This window comes from Rhinolophus sinicus, chromosome 1 (assembly GCF_057876585.1).
Source record: "Rhinolophus sinicus isolate RSI-liver-muscle chromosome 1, RSI-T2T, whole genome shotgun sequence".
Taxonomy (NCBI): domain Eukaryota; kingdom Metazoa; phylum Chordata; class Mammalia; order Chiroptera; family Rhinolophidae; genus Rhinolophus; species Rhinolophus sinicus.
Window position 1 is genome coordinate 124,388,148 of NC_142501.1, and position 26,796 is coordinate 124,414,943.

The following is a 26,796-nucleotide window of genomic DNA, read 5'->3' on the forward strand; positions in this document are numbered from 1 at the left end:
CATTAAAACCAAATCCAGGGAAGCTGTCGTATCAGGGTCCAAGGGGCATGTGACCAATTAGAAGCATCTAGAGGACTTCAGCCTCTTCAAAGGTAGTGTTTGATATCTGAAGGTTAGTAATGGGTACATGTGTCTCTTTTGTGTTTATTTTTTATCTTTACATTTTAGTATATGTCTTTTCATATTTGCTGCATTTCAAAAAAATTTTTTTTAATTATCTGAGAAGTACCTAAAACTTTAAATATCATTTGTGGTATATCAGTAGTTTTCCACTTCTATAAATAAGTGTTACATTTGATATTTTTAAATTTAATACTGTGAAATAAACTTATTGCCTCCACCTAAAAAAAAAATTCTAAGTTATAAATATCCCATGCAAAGCCTTTCCAGAAAGCAGGCTTTTCGGTGGGCTAGAATTAGGGGTCTCCTGAGGACATAAAAAGAGATGTCAGGAAAAAGCAGTACATGAAGGGAGCTGAGGGCTGTGAAATTATGTTAAAATGTAATGGAAAATAAACTTGTATTTCACAGTTTTCTTAACTGTGCATAAGTGGGTACATTTTTGTCTATGGAAATTTTTTTAGTGAGGAAAGAATCCTCTGAATAACCCTACCTTGGATTGGAGATGCAAGACAATTCAAAAAGAAACCTTTAGAGCCTCATCTGGTTTTGTAAGTGTCTAATAGAGGGGAAACACCAAACCTCTCTTTTTGATATATGCTGCTGTTTCTCTACATAAATATCAACTTTGCCTTGTTTACGAACATGAGTCTGCAGAGATATGAGGCTTACAGACTATTCTCATGCAGCATGGAATAAATTCTTTCTTTCATTCACTCTAAAGAGTATTCAGGGACTGGCGAGAGCTTCTTTTGCTTAATAAAAACAAATACAGTGTGCTCAGTGGATCTTTAGTTTTTCCATTTAGAAAAAAATGGAACACTAGTACAGCAGTTTCTATAACATAATTCAGGGCAAATTCTGGAAAGTCAGAGCCAAAGGATTTGCTAGCAAGGATTCCAAAACCATGGGGGATATCTCCCTTTGAGGAGGGTGTGCTACGTCTTTCAAGAAAAAGGGATGCTCTCCAGGTACATCAAAGGCCTTGCAATAGCAGAGACAGCACAAGTTCTGAAAAGGTGGTTTCAGAGTCTCTTTGAAGCAAATCCATCTCTATCTATCCTTGCTCACTACAATTAGAGCAATGGTTTGCATTTGCCTCTGGTAGAGAGAGAATGGAATTAAGTTTCCTTACAAAGGCTTTGCATCATCTGTTTGCAATGTGGCTGTGTGACAATGCAAGCAGATATGTTGGTTCTGCTGGGCAGCCATGTTAGGGCTCAAAAAGAAAGCCACATCTCCCGTCCAGTAGCAGAGAGATTCTGGCCATCTCCTTAAATTTACCTTGTGAAAACAGCATTTTCATCTAGGCATTGCCCTGGCTACAGAAAGTAGGAGAGAGGGAGAAGGTTGTCTAGCCCTTCTTTCACAAGCAGTAACTAGAGTACCAAATATGAACAAATATGAATTTGAATAATTTTTATTGAGATAGACTATACAAAGCAGAAAACTTACACTTTGACCATTTTAGTTGTACAGTTCTGTGGCATTAAGTGGATTCATATTATTGTGCAACCATTACCACCATCCATCTCCAGAACTTTTTCATCTTCCTCTACTGAAAATCTATACCCATTAAACAACAACTCTCAATTCCTCCCTCCCACAGCCCCTGGTAACTACTATTCTACTTTCTTTCTCTATGTATTTGACTACTTTTGATACCTTATGTAAGTGGAATCATGCAATAATTGTGCTTTTATGACTAGCTTGTTGCACTTAGCATAATGTCTTCAAGTTTCATTCATGTTGTAGCATATGTCAGAATTTCCTTCCTTTTAAGCCTGAATAATATTCCATTGTATGTGTACAGCACATTTAGTTTATCCTTTTATCTGTCAATGGACATCTGGGTTGTTTCCACTTGGCTTCTGTGTGTGCTACTATGAACATTTGTGTACAAATACCTTTTCATGTCCCTGCTTTTGTTCATTTGGGGTATATATGCACAAATAGAATTGCTGGATCATATGGTAATTCTATGATTAATTCTTTGAGGAACCACCAATACCATTTTCCACAGTAACTGCACCATTTTATATTTCCATCAGAGTGCACAAGGGTTCCAATTTCTCCACATCCTCACCAACACTTGTTATTTTCTGATTTTTTTTTTTTTTAATATCCATCCTAGTGACTATGAAGTGGTATCTCATTGTGGTTTTGATTTTAATTTTCCTAATGATTAGTAATATTGAGCATCTTTTCATGTGCTTATTGGCCTTGAATAATTTTTAAATTTGTGCGATCTTAATATTCAAAGAAAAGAGCTGTTTCTTAATTTCACTACTTTTATTTTCGGTGTCTGGTTTCTTTATTACTTTTATATAAAATTTACTGTGGTTTGAATAAATAGAAAAAGCAAATATAATCTTTAAGCATATTTAAAAGCAACATTGGTATTGTCTTTTTGATGGATCACATGTCTTTTAAAATGTTTAGTGCATGCACTTTCTGCTCACCCATTCTTCATCAAAAGTTAATTGAACATGGAGAATTTCCCCAGACAGTTTAGCACATTGTTTGTTAGTTTTATTCAGTTTTGCTCGTTCAATCATGATTTCTCATATTCCCTAAATCAGAGTATTTTAAAGCCTATGGGAAACCAGAAAGGCATTCTATATGTATCTCAGAAAAGCAGCACGTATCTGTTGACTAAATGTCATTCGTATTTCCACAAGTTCCTGGAAATCATGAAATAACCTATTCTTACTTTTCCTTTTTTTAAGATTTGGCTTTTACTAGCCTGGAAATTTCAATATGTTGGACATTGTATAATAACTGAGAACTTGAGCGAGATAACTTGAAATTATACAAATGGAGGACTATCACCTTTTCTAAGTTACAGCAAAAGAATTAATAAGCTCATCCACTTTCCAAATAATCATTGTGGTGTTGCTCGACTCCTTTAAAGTCTTTATTGGTTTCATGTATTTTCCTCCTCAGAACTGTGTAGTAGTTCTATGTAGGAATCTTTAAAAGGAGAGGAGGGGATACTCTATCACCTTTGCCTCATTTGCATTTTAGAGTAAGTAAAATGTACTACCCATTAGCATTACAAATATTTAAAACCTCATTGATAAATCTGAATACACTATTATTACTAATAAATCATAAGAATAACTTTTAGGTTACCCAATGTTTTCAGGTTGCTATACTTTAAATCATACTTTCAATATCTCTGAAGCTCAGCCTAATAAGAATAACTTATCTTTACTTCAGAATTCCACTCTTAGATTTAGAATTTTAACTCACATGTAGAACCCATATAATTCTTTAAATGACACATGGAAAACTGTCTGTGACTAAAAAATTCCAGCCTCCGTCACAACCTGGCTGTCTAACACATTTTTGTACAACTTTTTAAAATTGCTTCCAAATCTACTCTTGGTTCAGATAAGTTGTTCTGTCTTCTATGTATAGAAGTGTTTTGTAATAAAACCCAAGAAAGTTCTTCTTGGCACTGACAATTTTATAACATACCGAAGCATGTCCTAAATAATTTTAAGATTCTTTTACACTATAGAAGCGCAGATGGGTGACATCATGTTGTAAAGCAGATTTTATTGAACTCATAAAAAATCCATTTTAAAGGATTCTTAGAAATTAGAGTTGTTGTAACAGGAAATCTCTCTGTAAAGTTTAACTAGGAAATTGAGGAATCTGAACAGACTAGGCTTTGTCTAGAATCTTTGAAGAAGGAACATTTTAACAAGGTAAGTTCAGACCACAGATTCAGTTGTCCTATCGCTCATGCCTCTTTGTATGTGGCAACCTATGTAAATTAACTATTGGTACAAAATGGCAAAGCATGATATAATCCAGGTAGCTAGAGGTGGGCATTACTCCTCTCCCCTCTGTGTTTTGTAATTAAGTTAGAACCAATATTGGCTGTTCCTGGAGACCGTCATGAGACTTACCTCAAGTCCCCAGTCATGATATAAGGTCCCAATACAAATGGTGAATTAATTTGAGAACTTGTTCACATCTAGATTTGGAGCCAGAACACAGAGTATATACATCAAGACACAGAATGAGGCATATAGCAGGTTTTAGTCAAGGAGGCAGGAATCAGGATGATATTGTCCTTCACACATAATGGTTAATTGGCTTCTATAGAACAGGAATCAATAATCTACGGCTAATTCTGTCCAGCCACCTGTTTTTGTAAATAAAGTTTTATTGGAACACAGCCTTGTCCCATCATTTATGTTTTGTCTGTGGCCGCTTTCACACTCCAATGGCAAAGTTGAATAGTTGCAACAGGGATCATACAGCTTGCAAAGCTGAAAATATTTACTGTCTGGCCCTTGACAGAAAAATTTGCTGACCTCTGCTATCGAAGATTCTGCTAGGGTGCCAAAGCAGCCTTTAGGCAGGACAAATAGGAAAATTGGTCATTTATAACCCTAAAAATTATTACCTTTAATGCATGTATTATTTTATAATTGTCAAAGTGCTTTCATGTTCATTGTCTCACTTGATTGTTGCAACAACCCTGTGATATAAACAGAGCAGGTACTATGACACCTTTTTCGAGGTGATTTGGTCCTGAGAGGTGAAGTGACTTCTCTGTGGCTACATAACAAATTGGGATATTCCGTTCTAGGAGTATGGACAGAGTGAGCTGGGATACCAGTGAGCTGGAATATCTTACCTAGTTGTTTTGCTCGACACTTGTTCAGAAAGCAAGGTCGGGAGGCAGGGATGAGAAAGGTCAAGACACCTGGGATGTGCTGATGCTCAGGCATCTGGAGTCCGCACCCTCGCTCTCTCGCTGACCTTCTCCATGGGCATTTAGGCTCCACATCAGAAGCTGCTCGCTCTCACCCTCCAAACTGCCACCCCCCTATCTGTTCCCTGCTACAGGGTGTTGTGTGTCCATATGGGAGCTGCTGGACTCCCGTGACACTGACCTCAGCCACACATCCTGTGCAGGGACTCTTGCACTACAGGGGTTCAGGGACTTTTGGGGTCTCGCACGTGACATCTAAGAGGGCAGAGGCACTTTTCCCAGGTCACTGCTGTGATTCAACAATCACTTCATGGTCACACTCAATGTGCAGTGTGCATTGCAGTCAGATTTTTTTGATTTCTACAGTAGAAGGCAGACGCTAGGGCCACAGTGACTGAGCTCAAATCCCAGCTTCCATACTTACAATCTGCAAAATCTTGGGTGAGTTTCTTGCCTCTGAGGGCGACCATTTTGTCATCTATAAAGTGGAGATATAGGTATAGGTGCCTGACCACTGCAGTGTATACCTGAAGCAGAAGATGAATAATAATGAATGTCAATTATAATCATATATATCTATATCTCTCTCTATATATACATACATATATATGTGTATATATATATACACACACACATGTATATATATACATATATATAAATGTAGTAACAGGATGTGGAGTACAGCATAAGGAATAGAGTCAGTGGAACTGTAACAGCTATATATGGTGTCAGACAGGTAGTAGATTGGGGGAGGAGGTTATCACTTTGTGAGGGGTATAAATGTCTAACTATTGCATTGTTTTGTACACCTCAAACTAATTTTAAAAAAGAAACAAGAAAAAAGAATTGCATAAACCACAATTGCTTTTGCACCTACCTAATAAATTGGTCTCTAAATGTCAAAAATAAATAAAGTGGGAATACTAGTATCCACCTCTTAGGGTTACTGTGAGGGATAAATGACTTAGAATGGGGTTGGGGTTGGGTATGTAAAAAGTGCACAATAAGGGTTAACAATTGCTATTAATGATCATTACTGTCTCAAGGAGCGCTAGGGCCCTGCAGCATCCTGAAGTGTTTATTGCCTTGTGGTACGTGTAGCCTTTCCATTCTCATGAATTGTCATCTACATTTTCTCACTCACCCAGAAGACATCATGCATTTTGGGATAACCAGGTCCCACCTGCAGCACAAACGTGTTGGTGTGCTAGGAGTACACTAATCATACCAGCTCTGAGGGGAGTGCGGCTGCCTGGGAATGTGGCCACAGCCAATTCATATCTCCAGATCACGAGGGGAAAACCAATCAGACAATACACAGAATTCTCACCAGGCAGGGTTCCTCTTACAGACCATGAAGAAATGAGGGAGGGCACCCTCTTATAGATGATCTCACTTTTTATGTCAAAACAACAAGGGAAAGTTTGTGTGAAGCCCATAGGAGGGGTTTGGGTTAGCTCTAAGAAAAGTAATAAACCTAGAGATTCAGGGTTAGCTTATGCCTTCAGGATTTAGAAAACAAAATAGACTCAGAGAGGTGTGAGGAAGCTCGGAGTTAGGCTTTGCTGAACCAGGACGGCACAGGAGGTGCTGTTCTAAGAACCTGCCCTAGCTCTGGATCGAAGGACCAGTCATAGGTTGGTACCCACGAGTGTCAAATCCTGACAGGAAAGTGGAAGCTGCAGATGAACGCGTAACACGGTTCATAGACTATGAGAGAGCCCAGGTGAAGGCCAGCCAAATGCGGGGTTGCTGCAGGCCATGAGACAGCTTTTGGGAGCAGTGCCCCAGCAGCCCCCTCCTTCACTGGGTGGCCAAAGAATATCCCTGGGCCAAGGCTGCTTAAATTGTTACGAAAGCAGAACTAAGGAGCTCTAGCTCGGGGTCAGAAGCCAGGCGGAGGATTCCTGGGGAGAGGCTGCTGATTTACCTACGCCCCTTCATCTAAACACCACAGTGTTGTCTCTTTGGTGAGGAACTATGTCAGCAGAATGTGAATTACTAGCAAGCTAGAGGTATCCAGACCCGGTGCTAGAGACACAATGGAATATACTGATGATGTATTAGAAAATTGTACGCCTGAAACTTATATAGTGTTTTTAACCAACGTTCCCCAGTAAATTTAATTTTTTTAAAATTTTAAATATATAAATAAATAAGTGCGATATGTGGGGAGGGGGGTCAGGGAGGGACAAAAGTACGATGAATAATTCCATAGTGATAACACTAAACACGTTTCCGCAAGATGTTACAATACTGAAAAAGTGGTGGTGGCTGGGTTTGGAATAGACAGGGTAAGTTCATGGAATTTTAGGGCAAGAAAAACACTTTTGGCCCCACTCTTTCTAAACAGGCCAAAGAACAATCAGGCCAATGTCAAAGGTACTGACAGTGAGACTCAGACTTGGAGAAAACTGAGAGTACCCTGGGGACAGAGGTCACCTCCATCACATGTAGGAGGCTTGTTACAAGGCCAACGTCATGGTCCAGAGTGTAGAATCGTGCTGTGATTAGGTCATCATGGGGAAATACTAGCCAAGAAAGAGATGCAAGCTGGAGTAAGGCCCAAGAATTCAAAGCAAACCTGAGTAAAAACACAGCCAGGGAGTGACCTTAGCCTGGAAGTTAGGCTCAGGAGCACATGGGTAAATGCCTGCTGGTCACACGAGAGAAATTGTCGACTGTGGATTAAAGCAGTTTTCTTGGGATAAGCTTCTAAGTGTATTACTTTCCAGAGTAAGCTAGGATTTGTTCTGCAGGGGCTGATCTTTGCCCCAAGGTTACTCAAAATTCCAGTAAGATCTTTGTGATACAACATAGCTTCTTAATTTTTGGAATCAAACTAATGATAAAATAACACTCTACAAACTCTTCTTCTTTTTCTTTTCACTGTGGTGCTAGGAAGCTCAGGGCCAAATTTGCTGTCTGCCTTTGGTATGTAACTACATTTCCATGTTCTGACTTTTCCTTTAGTCTCTATTATTCATTTACTATTTTTACTTTACACTAAGTTAATTTCTAGTAGTATATGTATTTAGTAAGCCAACTTAGATCTCTTTTTTAGGAATGAGGCAAGAATAAAAAACTTATAAAACCTCTTTTTATTTTCAGCTTTCATTTTTATAAGGGTTTTCTTGAGCTGATTTGCGGTTGCATGTCCAAACAACTACTTCTGTGTCAACTTTCAATTTTGTCTTGGTTTAAAGTAAAAATATACTAACACTGTGACCAGACTTTATCATGGCCTGGGGATTTGATATCCACTAAATGACATCCCAGGAAACTTCCAGTGAGTAGAGAGGAAAAATATTGAACCATATTGTGCTGTTCAATGTGCCTCAAAGTACTGACTTTGTGGATACTTTGTGGATGAATCAGTGTTATTTAAATGGGTGCATGAGTTTTAGTGCAGACATATGAAGCCTATTTCTTGAGTGACAGATAATATACTTACCCCACTATATACCTACCCCAGGTATTATAGCTCCAACCAAGTATGTTCTCTGAAATTGTGATTAGGTGACAAATGAAATCAGTTTGGTGTTCTCAGACAGGTTTTCTGGTTTTCAGAATCACGTTAAAAAATTTCTAGGAACGCTTCCTCAACATTTGAATCCACTGGGCCTGAGGTAGAGCCTCAGGAAGGTTCATTCTTAGAGATTCTCCAGGTGGTTCTAGAGTCTCTCTGGTTTGGAAACTACCATGGCCTAGAGACAGCTTCCCATGCAGCCCCCCACCAGTAGTCCAGGCATCCACATCATAGAGAAGCTTCTTCTGGGTGGAGATAGGGTCACAGGAAAGCAAGAGTCAATGAATCCCAACTGAGGACGGCTCCCTCTGTAAGGAATGATATTGGAGGAAGGGCTGTGTAAGGACATGTGAGGTGGGAGGGAGAAGTGCTGCCCACTATATGCCAGGGCAATGAAGACGGGAAACAGGGCAGAAAGTCAATACATGAAGCCTGGAGGCACCAGTGCACACAACCAAGGTGCTGCTCAGCACCAGCTCTGTCCTCTGTAATAGAGGGGACCTTTAGAGGCTCCTTTGGCTCCCATGAAGGGGTAACTGTAGAAAAAAGAGGAAGGTATGTTTTTTACCTCTCCTGTAGGTCCTTGCCTATACTGGGATTCACTGAATGAGATCTTGGAACAGCACATTTTAGTCACACATTAGAACCAAATTCTGTGTTGTCTACATGGCCAATACACATTATTTGGGGGGAACATTCCAGATCATGTCTCCTCTTCCTGGTGTGGCAGATAGCTTAGTGCAGAGACCTCCATGGATTGCAAACCTAGAAAGGATAGAGTTGAATCCCTGTGATGGTTAATTTTATGTGCCAACTACGCTAGGTTACAGTGCCCAGCTATTCAGTCAAACACTAGTCTAGATATTACCATGAAGCTCCTTCAGATGTGACTAACATTCAAATCAGTAGAATGAAGCAGATTGTCCTCCCTAAGATGGATGGGCCTCATCCAATCAGTTGAAGGCCTTAAGAGAGAAAGACTGAGATTTCCAGAAGAAATATCAGTTCTGCCTCCAGATTGCAACATAAAAATTCTGCCTGACTTTCTAGCCTGCTGATTTTGGACCTAAGACTGCAGCACCAACTCCTCCCTGAATTTCTAGCTTGCCAACCTGTTCTATAGTATTACAACTTGCCAAACCCTGCAACCCTGCAGTCACATGAGCCAACTCCTTAAACGCTCTGTCTTTTGTGTGTGTGAGTGTGTGTGTGTCCTGTTGGTTCTGTTTCTCTGGAGAATCCTGACTGATACAATCCCCAATCCCCACCTCTACAAGCAGCCTGTTATATAGTCACTTTCTTTTTCCCTCCTTTCCAAAATGGGTCTTATTATACTGGACTTCCCCAGAGAATGAAAGTGCACCAGGACGAGCCATAGTTCTCTTCCTCTGAAATGCTTCTACCCACATCGCACAGGAAAGCTACTTGTTTCCAATGGTGTTAGGATGCAATCACACTTCTTTCCTGGCCCTGATCCTTCTAGTTGGCTTTCCAGACTACAGTCTACTGCCATGTACCACAGGCCCTCAGCAGCCATGGGATTCTCAGATCCCAGGGTCCAGCGTATGTCATTGTTGGTTGTCGTTCTGGGGCATGAATTTAAAATGTGAGCCTCGCCTTTGAAGTGGTCATTGGACTGGTGAGTGAACTTTTATGACCGCCAGCTTCTCCATCCCAACATAACTCTGATGTTCTCCACTTGGCCATCTACGATGTGGCTGAAGTTAATTTCTTTAATTAAGAAATTAATTTGAGAAATTAATGAAGAGAAAGCCAACTGCTACTGCTGATGAATAAAATGCAAAAACCCAAAGAGGCCTAAGAAACCAGTGGATCTCAGGCAGCAGTAAAAGATAATTTGGATAAATTAAAAAATAGACTATTCTATTTGGACAGAAGTATTAAGAGTAAAGGGGTTGCTTAAATTTGGTAGTTAGGCTTTACAGTATTTAATGTGGAGCATTTTATGATAGAACAGTATATGCAGTGGTTCATTACATTTGCAGGATACATATCTCATCATACGCATATTAAAGATTTGCTTTCACGATGCTTTCTCCCAAATCAAGAGGTCTGAAGTCAGGAACGTGATGTTATTGTGAGTTCTCCGGTCTGGGTCAGGATTTGATTTTGTAACTCTGATATTTTATAAGCATACTAGACCTGTTGGGAATCATTAAAACTGTGAAAATTTGGAAGTACAGGGTAAGGAAATTCACATTTACTGAGTGCTACAATGTGCCAGACATTTGTCACTTCAGTTGAATCACTATCCCAATTTTATTGATGAAAAAACTTTCCCAGGGCTGGGCCTGCATTTAGGATTTAGAGGTAATTTCAGATTCAATTGGTTCCAAAATTTATACTCTTTCCAGCACATAATTCTGCCTCTGATGAAGAGCTAAGTAGCTGTGCACTGATCAGCTATAAATGGGGAATAGCATAGTATTTATACCTGGAGTGGAGTTGTGTGATCTCATATGCCCACACCTTTTTATAGTTCATAGAGTTTGTGTAGACTCTCCCTAAGGGAACACACAATAATTGAGGTTGGAAACAGCTTAACCCCGAGTCATAAAAATCACTGACATGGGAAACTAAGAAGAAAATGGTTGCCCTTAGTGGGGAAAAGATTGTGAGCTCCTGGTATGGACTAGGTATTCAATGGGTGGAAGGAATGTTTTCAGCCTAGAAAAACATGACCTCTTGAACACACTTATTTTTACACCACTACTGTTGGGTCTTTCAGAAAGCATCGTAATGACAAATATTTGTGTGTTTGTTAAAATAAAGTCGAAGCTTTTTAAACAGTAAAATAATTTATATCTCTTCCCCAGACCCACCTCACCCACCACACACATTCCCACACCACATCACATGGACACACAACACAACTCCTCACCAGTTAGTAGGTATCCCATGGCAGCCAAAACAGGTATGGAAAGTACATTCTTGTTTTCCTTCTTTTCCACAGTGCAATGTGTGTTCTATAAACAACCAGAGAAGTAATTATGTTGGTGGGCATTCGTTACATGGTCAAATCTTGAAATATAATACAGGAATGTGCTAAGGCAAGGAAATATTTGCTTAAACTAATGCCTGGAAACTGAATTGGTATGCACTTCATAGTAAAACAAACCCCACATCTGTCTTATTATCATATGTCATACCTGAATGGGTGGGGTAATATTTACACTTTTTTCCACTTCTAGGCTTTCCGGTGTCATCTAGTCTGTGCATGCTAGAAAGTTCCGTGTGTGTGCGTGCATGTGTGTGTGTGTGTGAGAGAGTGTGTGTCTATTTCACATTGCCTATTCCAACATCTGCCGTTCACTCGGAGTTGGAGCACTTACCATTGCAAAACTGTTACTGGCATCTTCGAAATACACATTTACATTCCACAGGTCTAGTAAATGGGCTCTGTGGCTGCATGATGCCTTTTGTTTAAAAGAAACCCAAGTGGCAACCCAGCAGTTTCCATACAGCTGCGTTTTACACTGTGGCAGTTGAAAAGTGAAGTTCAAAGGATTTTTTAGAATCTGCTGCCCCAGCAGGTACATTTTGGGGTTGGTTCTTTTTTTTTCTGTCTTTCTTTTTTTTTTTCCTGGTATTTAAAATGTCCAAACCTTCTCGCTTGGCTAGACCTTTCTTAGCTAATGCAGCTTCTAAGCTGCCGTCATCTAAGAGGGATGATTTGAACAGCAAACAGAAAAAAATCAGTTTAGGGGAGAAGATTTTGAAAACTGGAAGTGAAGGAAAGCAGCAGGTGCAAACGGCCGCCCCGCCTGCTCAGCGGAAGCCTTCGCCACACACAGGTAATGTTTTAAACCGGCTGCTTTTGTCAGCGTATGCTTAGAAACTTCTTTCCTAATAATACTGCCGGGTAACTCAAATGAATGAGACTTGTGGTTTCAAAAACGTATCCGTGTATGTGAATATAGCATTTCCTGAAATCCTAGAGTGTGTTCCTAAAATAACCAATAATTAGGAGGCAACAGAAGAACTTTCTTTCATTAAGGAATGATGAGGAAATCTGATTCTTTCCACTTCTCTTTGAGAATAACAGATTTTATCCTTGGTTGTGTTTCACAGACTTTCAGAATCCAGTCATATTCACATGAAGTTTCTTTTCTTTTGCTTCTCTGTGGGAAAAGAAACAAAACAGGGAGGAAAATGTTCTAACATTAACTAGCAAAAGAATTTTTGCATGCTTAATTTTTTGCAGTTTCTTTTAAAAATGAATTTGTACCTGAAATTATAATCTGCCTATGTGGTTCCTTCCCAAACATGACAAAAATCTCTACTAACTTTATTACCGGGAGCATTTAAATGAGTCTTCTCAGGTGAATATCAGAATGTTTTACTTAGCATGAATATTGTTAACTGTTTGACCTGGAATTGAGAAATGTAGTAACCAAATAAAGCTATGTTATTTTTGTGTATATAATAACAGAGAGTAATGACATTATAGCTTAAAATGTAATAATAATTTGCTCTGTTATACCAAGAACTACATTTTAAATCACTAAGCAACATGTGTAAGTATTATTTTTATACATGTTGAGCACTCTACCTAAAGTGTAATATTTGGCCTTGTGATTTCATACTAAAATAAAAAATTGTTTTAATATTCTTATAACTGGAAGTTTTTGTTTTATAGAAAAATAAGTAAGTTCATCGTACAATTTTAATCCTGACCTCTTCTCCATTAAAAACGATTACAGATGAATAGCCAATAATACATTTTGTGCTAGGTACTATTTCAAAGATGCAAATCTCTGGAAATTTTATTTTTCCTTAACTTGGCTTATTATTGTTCTATTTACTATGACTAATGAAATATTTGTACAAAAACTCTTTTGTTAATCAAAATACTTTATGAAAGACACATACAATGAACACTGAAGGACTTTGGAAACATTGATAGAAGTTGCTTAAGGGACTGAATTTTGGCTGCTTAAAAGGAAAGTAAGTTCTCTGATGTTATAATATGTTTAAAAGTCTAAAAAAAATTCTAAAAAAGGTCTATCACCTCAACTTGAACAGTATCTAAACATTTACATGAGTTATACATATCTCATGTAAATGTTTACATACTTTTCAAGATATATATATATATATATATATATATATATATATATATATATGTATATCAGTGTGAGGTATGCTGTGGATGGAACTTTTAAACAGACAATCTAAGGCTAAATGCATATTCCATAGATTATTCAAATTATTTACCTTCTTTTAGCAACCTATGGGGACATCTTTGAATAAACTTAATGAGTAAAAATAGTTTTGCTTTGATAGCAGATTTGGTTTGGGAGTTAATTAAAACTAATTTGAAATCTAGAGTGATTTTCAATATGCGAGGTCAATATAGATAATGACAATTTTGTAAAAAAATTAACCCGGCAGGTGATAAAATAATAAAGTGGTGTTTCCTTTGTATCTACCTGAGAGGATTCAGGCTGTTCGAAAGGAAAAGTTCCACTGTGACAATTTTGAAGCTGGGAGCAGGACTGGATTATTTTGAAAGACAACAGTCATCAGAATGTATAAAAGAATTCTCTTTCTCATAGCCATACATCATGTCAAACAGTACCAATAGGGACTCTTAAATTTGGAGAACGGGATATTAAGACTGTCTTTATTTACTTAAAATGGTTGTTCTAAAATGAAGAACTCTAAATAATAATCACGCCATCTTAAGTTTGTGTTGAGCTGGCATTGTGTCCTTGCCCCCATGTAAGATCTTAGTGTTACTCCTTCAGAATGGTTATTTCATTTGGTACACAAGGTTTAGTTCAGTCTCTTTATGTAGATTCTCACATGTCTGACTTCCTTCTTTTTCCCCTTGTATAATTTGTTTAGTAGTGTTAAGTGTATTCTGGTACACTTTTAGCTTTTTAAACAAAGTTTGTCTCTTGTTTATTTTATTTTTTAATGAAACTGAATACTAATGAATGTCAACTACAATTTAATATATGTATATACATATATATATGTGTATGCATATATTATATATATATATATATATATATATATATATATATATATACATATATATATATATATTTACAGGATGAGGAGTACAACATAGGGAATAGTCTTATTTATTTTTTTAAGTTAGTGCAGTGACCTTTCCCTTCACCTATTTTCCTTGCCCCCTATCTCTGCCTCTTAAATTTCTTTTCATAATTAAAAGGTTGATAACAGTTATTTTTTGTTATCGTAATGAATTCTTATATGGTTTGTCTACAGGCTAATTCTCAAAGTTGAACATCAGTAAAGTGTGTAACAAATAAGGCCTCATAAATATTTTCATTGCTAAGCCAGAAAGTGTGCTATAATCATTTTCTCTTATAGTTTTTAGTCTTCAGTCTTCCCTTCTCCTCAGTATTTCTATGACTAATTCTCCCAAGGACACTATGGATATGACTGTATTCATAGAACCCCCTTTTCTTTCAGATATTTGTATCCCTCAGTCCTTCTGTCCCACCTTTTCCTGTCTGATTATTAGAGCACCTGGACAGGTGTTTTAGTTTACTTCTTTATTTTGCTGAAGCACATTTCGAAGAAATGGCCTAAGAAAAACTAAATAGGAGGTAAATATTCTGAGTTTTTGCATGTCAAAAGTTTTACCCTTTTTTCACATTTCAGTGATAGGTGGGGCAGGCATAGATTTTCAGACTGAAAATATTTTTTCCCTCTTAATATTGCAGGCCTTGTTCCATTACCTTTGGGATCCAGAAGTGTTGATGAGAAGCCCCACATTGTTCACATGTTCACACATTCCTTTGTAGGTGCTATCTTCTCTCTCTCAGAGCTTTGAGGATATTCTCTTTATCCTTGATGTTCTGATATTTCACTGAAGTGTTTAAAAGTGGGGTTTTTTTCCCATTCCTTTTCACTGGATATTTGATGGGCCCTTTTAATTTGAAGAATGGTGACCTTCACTTCCGTGAATTCTCTTTTTATTAATTCTTTAATAATTTCTTCCTCTGTATTTGCTCTAATTTTCTCTTTATGGACCTCCTATGAGTCAGCTGTTGAATCTACTGCATAAATTTTCTGACACGTATCTTCCCTTTTATTTTTAGCTTTGTCATTTTGTTATCCAGATTTTCTTGACCTTATCTTTCACCTCTTCCACTGTAATTTTTATCATCATCATATTTTTATTTTCCGAGAAGCCTTTATTCCTCTGATTATTTTGAGACTAAAATGCATAGTGTTATTTTCTGTATATAATCTGCCTCTTTATTTGCCTAGGTAGTATAGTTATCTTTGTCTGCCCCAGTTTGATGGTACTGTTCATTTATGTTTAGTAATGTGAGTAACCACATCACTGTAATGTTGGTATGTTTTTCTTTCTGTCTGTCTTTTTTTTTTTTCTTAATGTGTCTAGGATATATTTATATTTAAAAAACAATTTATTGAGGTGACAATGGTTAGTAAAATTATGTAGGTTTCAAGTCTACATTTCTATAATACATCATCTATATATCACATTGTGTGTTAGCCAACAGTCTAATTGGCCCCTAGAACAAAAGAGTCTGGAAGCCAACAAACTTTAGGACAGCAGCATTAATATCTAACTTTCACCCCTGAAGAACTTTCTTCCTGATGAAAACCCAATAGATGAAAAATGGATGTTGAAGTATGTGTTGATATGTGCGAACAATTTTATTCAGGATAAGGATATGAGTCAACATCTGAGAAGGTGCCATTTCTTCCTGACTTTTTTATATTCTTCTGAATTCAGTTTAGGTATATTTCCCCAAAATTGTTTTGTCCTGATTTTATTTATTTATTTATTTATTTATTTATTTATTTATTTATTTATTTGGTTTCTTAACTGCTCTAAATAAAGGAAAGCATTTTTAGAAGTGGATATGAGCACTGACCACTAGCTTAGTTTGAAAATATACTTTCCATGTCCTATATATTTGTAATGATGATGATGATGATGATATCTAAGCTCTGTTGAGCTCTCTCTTCTGAGGCAATATATTATAGCATATAATCCTTACAACAACTTATGACATAGTACTATTACCATCCGTATTTTACAAATTAGGAAATTGAGACAGAGAATATCAGTTATTTTCCTAAGATCATGCAGACAGAAAAAGGTAACACCAGAATTCTGATTCTGGCAGTTTTTACTTCTGAACTCGCATACTTCATCACTATGCTAAAGTATCCTATAGAGAAAACATTTACTTCTTGAGTTCTCTTTACTTTCCTTTGTTAACCTTATCTATATTTGTCATCTTCTACCTAGTAATAGATGAGAAGTAAGAAATATAAGTAACGTGTATTTCCGTATTTCATTTGCCTACTTAATTCTGTTAAAATTCAGTATGTCGGAAAAGGAGTATGAGACCACCTCTTATGTAAAATTAATCTGAGGTTTGATGAGCAACTTGTTCATCAAAAAAGTTAATAAAATTTATTAAAGGCTTGTGATTGGGTAGTCTTGTGATTGGGTCCCTGGAAAAAACTGTCTGACATTCTGTAGTTTAGAATATGTTCTTCTGGTTTCGGCCTTTGTATTTATTGCCCAGGTTTGGTGTTTCTTAGACAAAAACAAAGAACTAAAAAACGAAGAGAACAAATTTCAGGATTAAACATTTATCACAGTACTGTAAATGTTTTTCTAAAATTTAGAAATGAAAGGATATGTTAAATATAGGACCCTGTAATTCCCAATATGTACACTCATTGCTTGTAGACTTGAGTGGGTATGCAGGGGGAGAGAGAGAGAGAGAGAGAGAGAGAGAGAGAGAGAGAGAGAGAGAGGCTCCGCATACAATTCAAGAAAAACTCTCCGTCACACATGACCTAGTGGTCCAAGTACAAGCCTGTAGGCCAAAAATCACTCAAGTCTAATTCTTTTCTAACGTAGGCTCCTTCTATGGCCTTGAGCAAGGCAATTATCCTTCCTGACTGAGTTTTATCAACCATTAAAGAATAATAATGTGTGGTTTATGGGAAGAAGTAGTGATGAGGATTAATGACTTAGTTAATGCGTGTCCAGTGCTTCCAAGAGCATATGTGCCGCGTGGATACTCTAAGGCAAGCACAATGGAATCTCTATTTACCTTCAACTGCTATGGAAGGTAAAAAAGGTATTCTTTTACAAACATCATGCATGTACCTACATCAGGAAAACTCCATAATAAACCCCGGATTACGTGTCCTACACCACTCTTTATGTTCAAACAGGTAACCTCACATGCATCTTACTTGCCATGGGACATATTGACTGAGGTTGTCTATGGATACCTGCAGCCCAATACTGTCCACCTCTATAAGTCAAAAATATTTATAACTCGAGTGCAAAAAGTGTCTTTTCTCTCTAGTAGGGTTCAAATCCATTCTGGTGACTGCAGTGACATCAGGCCTTGCACATTAAACTCTTGCACAGTTAAGTAGCATGGAAGGTAATAGTGGCTATGGGTAGGCAGGCAGTGTCTCTAAAAGCTGTACTCAGTGTACTGCTTTTTGCTGTAACAAGCTGATCACACCAGTAAATGGTCATCACCCTGTGGCAGGGCCTGCACTTTGTCTAGTATATTCCAGAAGCAGCAGTGGGTTTGTATTGATCATGTATGTTCCTTTATCTGACTGCCTTTGTGAGTAATACCACTCATTTTGAGTTCAGCTAAGGCCAAGGGCACAGTATTTCTTCAACAGAGCAATGGCAATTTGTGCTCACAATTACTAAATTCATAGTTTTCCTCATTATTGATACCGGTTAGTCCAGACTCATGCGTTACACATCTGTATAAACCAGTAAGTCTCTCCCCATCCTATTACTAAAACTCACATAGCTTAATCTGGGTGGTTGTTTTACAAATAAAAACTAAACATACCTAATGTATCATAACAGCAGTTAATGGCAATTTTTCTTCAACTAGATGTAGTATATGCTGTGACTTTGTGTATATTAAAAATTAACATTTACTTCTAGAGTTTTCCTTGCTTTCCTTTATTAACCTTGTCTTTATTTGTCATTTTCTACCCAGTAATAGATGAGAAGTAAGAAATATAAGTAACGTATATTTCCGTATTTCATTTGCTTACTTGATTCTGTTAAAATTCAGTATGTCAGAAAAGGAGTATGAGACCACCTCTTAAAATTAACCTAGGGTTTTCTTTCAACTAACCTGTGTGTTTTCAGTTACATTGACATAGCCTACTTAGCCCAAAGAGGTCAACAACTCACAGGTCTGATAAAAAATTAAATGCATCTGCATTGGAGAACTATAGGCCATGGAGGATAAAGACAATTAAGTCTCAGAATTTTAGAGTGGGATAAAAACTTAAAGGTCATCTAATGTATTTGTCTCTTTTGATTCATACGGAAAATGTTTGGAGTTACTTCTTTTGATCAAGACAAAAGGTGCACTGGCATTAGCTAGTGTCTTCTATCTCGATTCTCTTTTCCTTCTATATATATATTATGCAGAAAAGGCAGAAACTGCTAGATCTTTAGGTTTCCCTTCATATGTTCATTTCCTTAACATGAACTCCTTTTGACCTCTGATCTATAACGTCTCTTGTACTATGATATCTACACTCCTAGTTCTCTGTTGTTTACTTGCTTACTCCAAGTTCAAGATGGTTGGGCAGTGAGTTGTGTTCTCACTAGTTGTACCAAATCTTTATTAAATTTTACCACTGTAATTAAATTATAATCAGGGCTCATTTAATCTGAAAATTTGTGAACAATAGTTCTTATTATGTTTATAATACACAGGTTTGCTTTTGGTTGCTTATCTCTAATGTACCTAATAAAGGAATATATTTCTTAGCTCAATAAAATTAGAAAATTATAAAATAATTTTCTGAAAAAAATAGTAATAATAATTTTCTGTTTCTCCTTTGACTAGAGTTCAAAGCTAAAGTAACAAACTCTATTTTTATGAATATTTTCCCAAAGTCTGTATTATTCGGTACCTTCTAAAATTTAGATCTGTGTCCCAGTGAATCTTTTCCTCTAAAGAGAACTTAAGAGATTGTATACAATCACAAATGAGAAATTTTGCCGACCTCAGTAGAATAGTTAACCACCTGGACTACTTTTTCACTTTCATTCCCTGAACTTAGATTTTTTTACCTTATTGCAATATATTACTTCCAACTTTAAGTTTTATAGTCTAATGAGCCACCATATCTTCAAAATATGTCTACTCTATAGAATTTATTTAAGTAATCAGTATTTGGTCAGTTGAAAAATAATCAGAATTAGTGTATATGAAAGAGTGTGTGGTTACCTTGTTATTTGGGGATGTGTTTATAAAAATTCTCCTAAGCAAATAAATCATCTCAGTATATCATTATATACTGTATGGGCTCTAATGAGTAATTTCATTAATCTTGGCCATTTAGGAGAAACTATCATGAGCCACTACTTGTCTGTCTGCCTATAAGGCTACTTATCTCTTCCGTAATCACATAATACCAACCTTCTTAGGTCATGGCCAGATATGAGTAGGATAAGTGTCTGGGAATTTGAAAAATCTAGACAGAAGAAAAGCCTTCCTCTTAGTAGTGCTGCTATACCAAGTTTACTATTATGGTCTCCTGAGTTAATCTCGAGGGTCTTAAATTAAGTAAAAGAACTCCACTTATGACACCTAGTATGTGGTAGTCTCTCATTTTTGCAACAGGGAATAACTCAGATGGGTTCAGGTTAATTTTATTTTCCATGTTTCCAAAATGTACAATTACATAACCAAAATAAGCTAAAGAAAACCACAAATAGTTCAAGAATCCTTTTTTATATACAAGAAACATCAGTGATATATATCTGTCAAGGATACAGACTTTTTTGATATATTTTGTATTTCTTGGTCATTCATCTTTACAAATATAATACATAAGTTAGAAATTAAAGGAAATTCATTATTTAAACACAATTATTTATTCAGACTACAGCTATTATGCTTATATTTGACAATTTATCATATGCATCATGAATATGTATAATATTATTAGGTTGGTATATTGAAGATTTTGAAATTAATAAACTGAAGAAATTTCATTTGAGCATATATTAGATATACACTAAATTGACTTTATTTGAGTCAATGTTTTAATACTTGATGCTGGTGATTAGGTTGTTTTCTGACAATATGATTCCTACAATGCCTTTACTCATCGGCCCACCCCGACCTCCCCCAAAGAGCACATTGACTATGTGTCTGGCATTGTGCTAAATACTGGAAAGTTGAAAAAAAAAAAAAAAAGTAAAATAAGGTTTTAGTCCATGAGGGAGATCATGTAATGATTGGGATATCCAGATTATCTGCATATCTAAATAGAATTTTCTGAATGATTTATGTACCAAATTGTGTGAGTGAAGAAGCAGAGAAGGCTCTTTCCCCAGATAATAGGTGTTTACAGGGAGGGGGCAAAGAAAGCATGATAAAAGACTATGTTGTATTTAGGAAATGGCAAAGTAGACCAGTGTTGAGTGAGTTAAAGAGAACTGGTGAGAAATAGATGGAGGGAGAGAGAGGGCTATTTGGAATGATTGCAAAAGAGAAAAGGATGTTCATTTTTTCATTCCTTCAATGAACAATTATTGGGTCCCTACTGTGTGTCAAGTGTTGCTCTAGACTCTAACCAAGTTGAAGGCCATGATAAATGAAGGCTGTGGTTCCACAGGGCTTACTTTATAATGTGGGCTCTACTTACTTTATAATGTGGGCTCTATGACAAAAGTTAAACGAGACAAAGTGATAGACAATAATGGGAAGCTAGGTGGGAGCAGGTTCTGGGAACTAAACAGTTCTGTTTGTGATATGAATGTGGTCCAGTTACTAAGTATCCAAGAGGCAACACGAGATAAGGAGTTAGAAACCTGGATCTAGAAACCAGATCAGGGCAGGGTGTACCCATACAAATAAGTGGATCATCAATAGACAAATGCTATTTAAAGCCATGGGATTGGCTGAAATCACCTAGGGAGATGGAAGGATGGGAGGTACACAAAAGAGAATGTGGCCCGTGTCTGACGATGCTACGGAACTCCAACATTCCAGGGTCAAAGCAGGAGCAGAGGTAGGACCAAAATCTTAAGGTTCATGGATACCAACTTGAAAAGTTTCTCTTCAAACTCCAGATCAAAGTATTCTAAACATTCCCTCCCAACAGAAACAAATACATTCATGCCACTTCTGTAATTGCAAACAAATACTCCAAGTATGAATTTTCTTTGAAATATTTTATATTTGAAATGATGCAAGTCTTATAATCTACCCCATAATATATTGTTGGCTTACTATAACATCGTGTTTAACTGAATTACCGTCAGAACTAAAATGTTTCTTACCATGTTTAATTTATAGCTTCAGATTTCCACAAAAGCCTGTCACATATCACTGGCAGTATCCATACTCCAATCTAAGGAGAAAGATTCAGCAGTGGGAGCCATTAAGAGACTTTCAACATCCTTACATTCATATTTCTAATATATTATCTGCATCACATAATTCTTATCGATGGTTTGTTAGTTTTGTTGGCTATCCTTCATGTATCCCTGAGAGTGGAGATTTTCAGTTTTTGATTACGAACTTTTTTCTCAGAAGTTGAAGACTGATTTGCTACTTCAATTTCTAGCACAACATAATGTGAATTTTCTTTATGATGAAGCTTTTATTTATATTTTTAGAGATTTGTGAAGATACATCTTGAATATTTAAAGATCATATACTAGAAAAATCTCAAATCTCTTCTATTTATGTCCTACTTATTAAAGTTATGACACAAGGATTTCAAATAGCTATAACTAGAAGAATCATCAACAAATAACAATAGAAATACATTATTATTCCCATTATTTCCAAACAATAATGTACATATATTATTATGTACATCTCAGTACCCAACAGATGTTCAGAGACTGCTCTCCCAGGAGACCAAAGTTTTAAAAAGTGGATTTTAAAAAAATACGATATATATCTTTTTTAATGTCTGGATGATCTGATGGGAAAATAAGGGAATTCCGAGACAGAGAGAGGGAGAGAGAGAGAGAGAGAGAGAGAGAGAGAGAGAGAGAGAGAGAGAGAGAGAAAAGAAGGAAGAAGGAAGGCAAGAACGAAGGAAGGAAGGAAGGAAGGAAGGAAGGAAGGAAGGAAGGAAGGAAGGAAGGAAGGAAGAAGGAAGGAAGGAAGGGAGCTTCAATACAAAAGAATAAGTGAAAGCTGGAGCGATCACTTGCTTAATGATCTGTTAATCCCTTGTAGCCTAGGGAATTTTAATAGACACAATCAGTGGAGAAAAGTAAATCCTGAGTACCAAGAAGGATAGTAGTTTTATTAGAGACCTCTAACTCTACATACAGCCAGGGTGACACCATCAATGGATGTACAAGGAAAGATAGCTGCAGAAGGACACCATGGAGAAAGCTCTTGACTCAACCTCATGTCTGTGTAGAGAAGAATAAAAGAAAGGAATATCCTAAGAATAACTAACTTCATATTTTTCGCTCATGTGGTCTTAGGGCCTTACGGTCATATTAGTGTGGAGGAAGGGGAAAAAAAGCCCTCAAAAAAACTATTTAAAGGCTTAATCTTGACAGTGTCCCCAGCTGCCTGGTGGTAGAAGACAAAAATTGTCTTGGAAAGAATACAGTTTATATCCAGGTCTCTTAAAAATTCCCACAGATAAAAGTCCAAAAACATGAGCTCACAATAAAAGTTCACTAAATATACAAGGAAACAACTGACCATGAATGAGACAGGAAGGGAAAATAATCCTATAGAATGAGATCTACATCAATTGCCAATATTGGAATTATAGATATAAAATGTGAAATAAATGTATTATATATATTTAAAGAAAAAAAATCTAACAATATTGAATAATAGATGATTAAATAGATCTTCTAAACATATAATAACTAAATGTAAAAACTAAATGGATTTGTTAAATGGTAGACTTGGTAGAATGAAGAGGGAATTGGTAAACTGGAAAATAGACTTAAAATTCCTAATACAGTGCTGAGACAAAGTGATGGAATATATGAAAAAAGTAGTTAGAAGATATAAAAAAAGAGTGTGGGAAGTTCCAACATAAGTCCAATTGGATGTCCAGGAGACTATATGGTGACTAAGAGAGAGGCATTATTTGAAAAGATACAGCTAAGAATGTTTTAGACTTGATAAAAAGACAATATCTGAAGTCAGGAAGCCCAACCATCCCCAAGAGGGATACATTAAATAAATAAATAAACAAACAAACAAACAAACCAAAACCCCACATCTAGACATATAATAATAATAAGTAATTGTTTAATTTTATACCTATATGGAGGGTTATAATCAAATAGCAGTTACTAGATTTTAATAAATTGCATACTGTGTAGACATGTCTATGGATAATACACTAATATATAAATCAATTATTAGTTTTATAACTGGGCCAAATACACTTGAGAGGTACGTGTTTTATAGTCACATCTTGCTTCTTGAAGCAACCAGAAACTCAGTAGTTAAAATTCTGAACATAAAGCTTAATGTGTAAACCTGTTTTCTCTTTGGCCATGGAAGGGAACATCACTGCTAATTTGTTCAATTTTTTGCTGAAAGTGTTTTTAACTTACTGTCTTTTGCATATTATCAGTGGAGAGGAAGGTTACAAAAGGAGAAAACTATTTAGAGAACAATATGCAAATGGATATTAGAAAATAGAATTTTAGGAGATCATTATTTTATATTCAGAGCATGTGTTTCTGTCACTGAGAGCATGTCTCTATGGAATTCAACTAGTATTCAGGTTGCTTGGACATTGTAGTCTCATTAATATTTTTAAGGATGTTTCTATAATTATAATTTCCTGAGTATTCAAGAAAGTAGTTACTGTATCTGCTAAATAAATCACTGTAGCTGTTAGCATACCTAACAAGACCAATTAAAGGTAATTGGTCATTATCAGGGAATTAGTATTTCCCTTAATAGACAGTCCCCAATTATTGAAGATAATATAAAGCTTGCTTCTTTTTCTGGTTATCCATCTAAACAGTTAGGAATTCTAAAAACTGTGCCCATAATTATGGAACCCTCTTCTCTATGAATGAATCAGAAGTAGACAAAATATTGCAGCTTTTGTTTATAAAACCTTCATTGGGGGAAAAATGGTTCAAGAAGTACCTTTGTGCTCACTGGTTCACTTACACATTTAAAACTTTATTCAGCTGTGCTCGCTTCGGCAGCACATATACTAAAACTTTATTCAGCTGAACATAATGCACTTAACATTGGCCATCATAAAGCTGGCTTTTCTCTTCCAACTTGTACTCAGATAATCTCAGTATTTCTCCAAATCTGAGCTTTGATTGTGCAATGAAATCAGCAAAACAGAGGAGAGGATTAGTATTTTTTAATCTTTCTTATAACTTAATATTTAATTGAATAGACACCATGCTTACTACTTTCTGGTTTTGAAGCACATGTTTTGTGAAGTCACATTCCTGGTTCCTCGATCTTGTAATGCCAACTGACAAGTGAAAGATCAAGTACAGTTTGGTGTGGACTTACACAAGTTGAAAAATATATTTACACTGTATTGAACACTTAACTAAATACCATCAGCTACTAGATAACAATAAACATGAACTGTGACTGCAGCAGTGACCCTGAAAGGGCATTATTGTCTGTCGTCATCAGAAAGTAGGAGATAAAATACGGTGAGTGTTGAGGAAGCAATGGGGAAGTATGGCACGGAGGGAGAAGAGAAGGTAGATGAGAAAAATGTATTTGGAAAATGACAAAAATAGTAGAATATTATTTTGTTTATTATTTCACCATCTTTTCATCAGCGTATGGAATCCTTCATTAAGAAGTACTTCCTCGGAAGTATTTTTTATGAATGTTTTTGAAAAACAAAAAGGGAAAATGTTTATTGTGTTTTGATAATAAAAACCCAGTTCCAGAGGAGGGATATCTTGAGAAGCACCGATTTAGTGCAGACATCCTAAATGGAAGATTGGTCAATTAATCAGGAATGAAGAAATAAATATTGTTCTTTCCTAAATGTATAAGGTAAACATAAATAATAATAACATGATCATTTTCATGCTACTTTTTAGAAGCTCAAACTCAGGCTCTCAATAACATATTACTTTTGTAAGATCCATTGAGGGGCAGTGTGTGCTGCCTGACAAATGTGATCAAAGAGCGTCAAGGGTCATTAGGTCATTCAAAGGTCAAATGGCAAGGGTCATTATTGAGCAGCCACCACTACAGAAGCCTAAGCTATGCTTAGAACACTGATATTCCAGCAAGACTTGGAAGAATGTTGAGAAGGGGTGAATGACGTGAACAAATTTCCAGTATCAAGTTCACTTTGGAAGCAGTTTGAAGGATTGGGGATGGAGCTTAAGAACACAGGCAGAGAGGAAGTGAACCTAACAAAGAAAGACAGAATCCTGGCAGAATGAAGACTCAGTTCAAATGCCTCAGCAGCCTTAGGCAAGCAAATAAGCACTCTTACTTCAGAAGCATTCAACTGAAGCTGGAATTAAGGGACAAGCTGTGAGGCTGAAGAAGAGATATACGAAGGAAGCATAGGTGATATCTTTTTTTTTTAAATTTATTGGGGTGACAATTGTTAGCAAAATTACATAGATTTCAGGTGTACAATTCTGTATTACATCATCTATAAATCCCATTGTGTGTTCATCACCCAGAGTCAGTTCTCCTTCTATCACCATATATTCGATCCCCCTTACCCTCTTTGTACAACAGTGGGGTGAGGGAGATGAGAGAGAGTGAGGGATTTAAATTTCTGCCTGAGTCAACCAAGTTTGTGGTGAGCCATTCAGAGAGCCATGGACTAGGAGGTGCCTAGCAGCTATGGGGAGGAAGGTGCTAGAAATAATCAGGGACATATTGAGCTTGAAGTATCTGAGGAATACCCAAGTAGATGTCCAGGAGCGAGGTGGTTATCTGGAGCTGAAATGCAAGGATTCTGGGCTTCATAAACAAATTTGGAAATTGTCGGCTTATTAGAGCTTTGGATATGGATAAAATTGCTCAGAACGCATGTCAAGAGCTGAGGAATGGAGCCTGGGGATTCGAGATGGTCTTGTTCTAGGTACACTTCAGATGAGGCAGTGATAATAAACTGGAGCAAACTTATGATCTGAGGAATGGTTCCAGGACTGGGAGAAGGGAGGGATGAATGCTACTCCAATACGAGTGTGTCAAGAGAGGGTGGGGCTCTCGGTACTTCCGAAGCAGAGCTGAGGCCAACTAGGGGAAGTTAATGGAGGGAGCTTTAACCTTAATGTAAAAGAGATCAAATTAATAACTAGAGTGCCACAATAAGCAGACAGGCTGCCTCATGAAGCAGTGAGTTTTTAGTCACTAGGCCAAATGGGGGATGAGGTGGAGAA

At 36.7% G+C, this 26,796-nt stretch overlaps 1 protein-coding gene across 14 annotated transcripts in view; it reads left to right on the forward strand.

The window, feature by feature from the left end:
* The window catches only part of KIAA1217 (KIAA1217 ortholog), a 753,165-nt gene that overhangs the window by 313,397 nt on the left and 412,972 nt on the right, over positions 1-26,796 (forward strand). For 12 of the 14 annotated variants that reach the window (XM_088789195.1, XM_088789198.1, XM_088789224.1 and 9 more), the window contains exon 1: positions 11,986-12,199. The exons of the other annotated variants lie outside the window; for them this stretch is intronic. In XM_088789195.1, coding sequence (XP_088645321.1) covers positions 12,001-12,199 — 199 coding nt within the window. In that variant the 5' untranslated portion in view covers positions 11,986-12,000. Of the gene's footprint in view, positions 1-11,985; positions 12,200-26,796 lie in introns of those variants that run through there. 14 annotated transcript variants of the gene reach the window in all.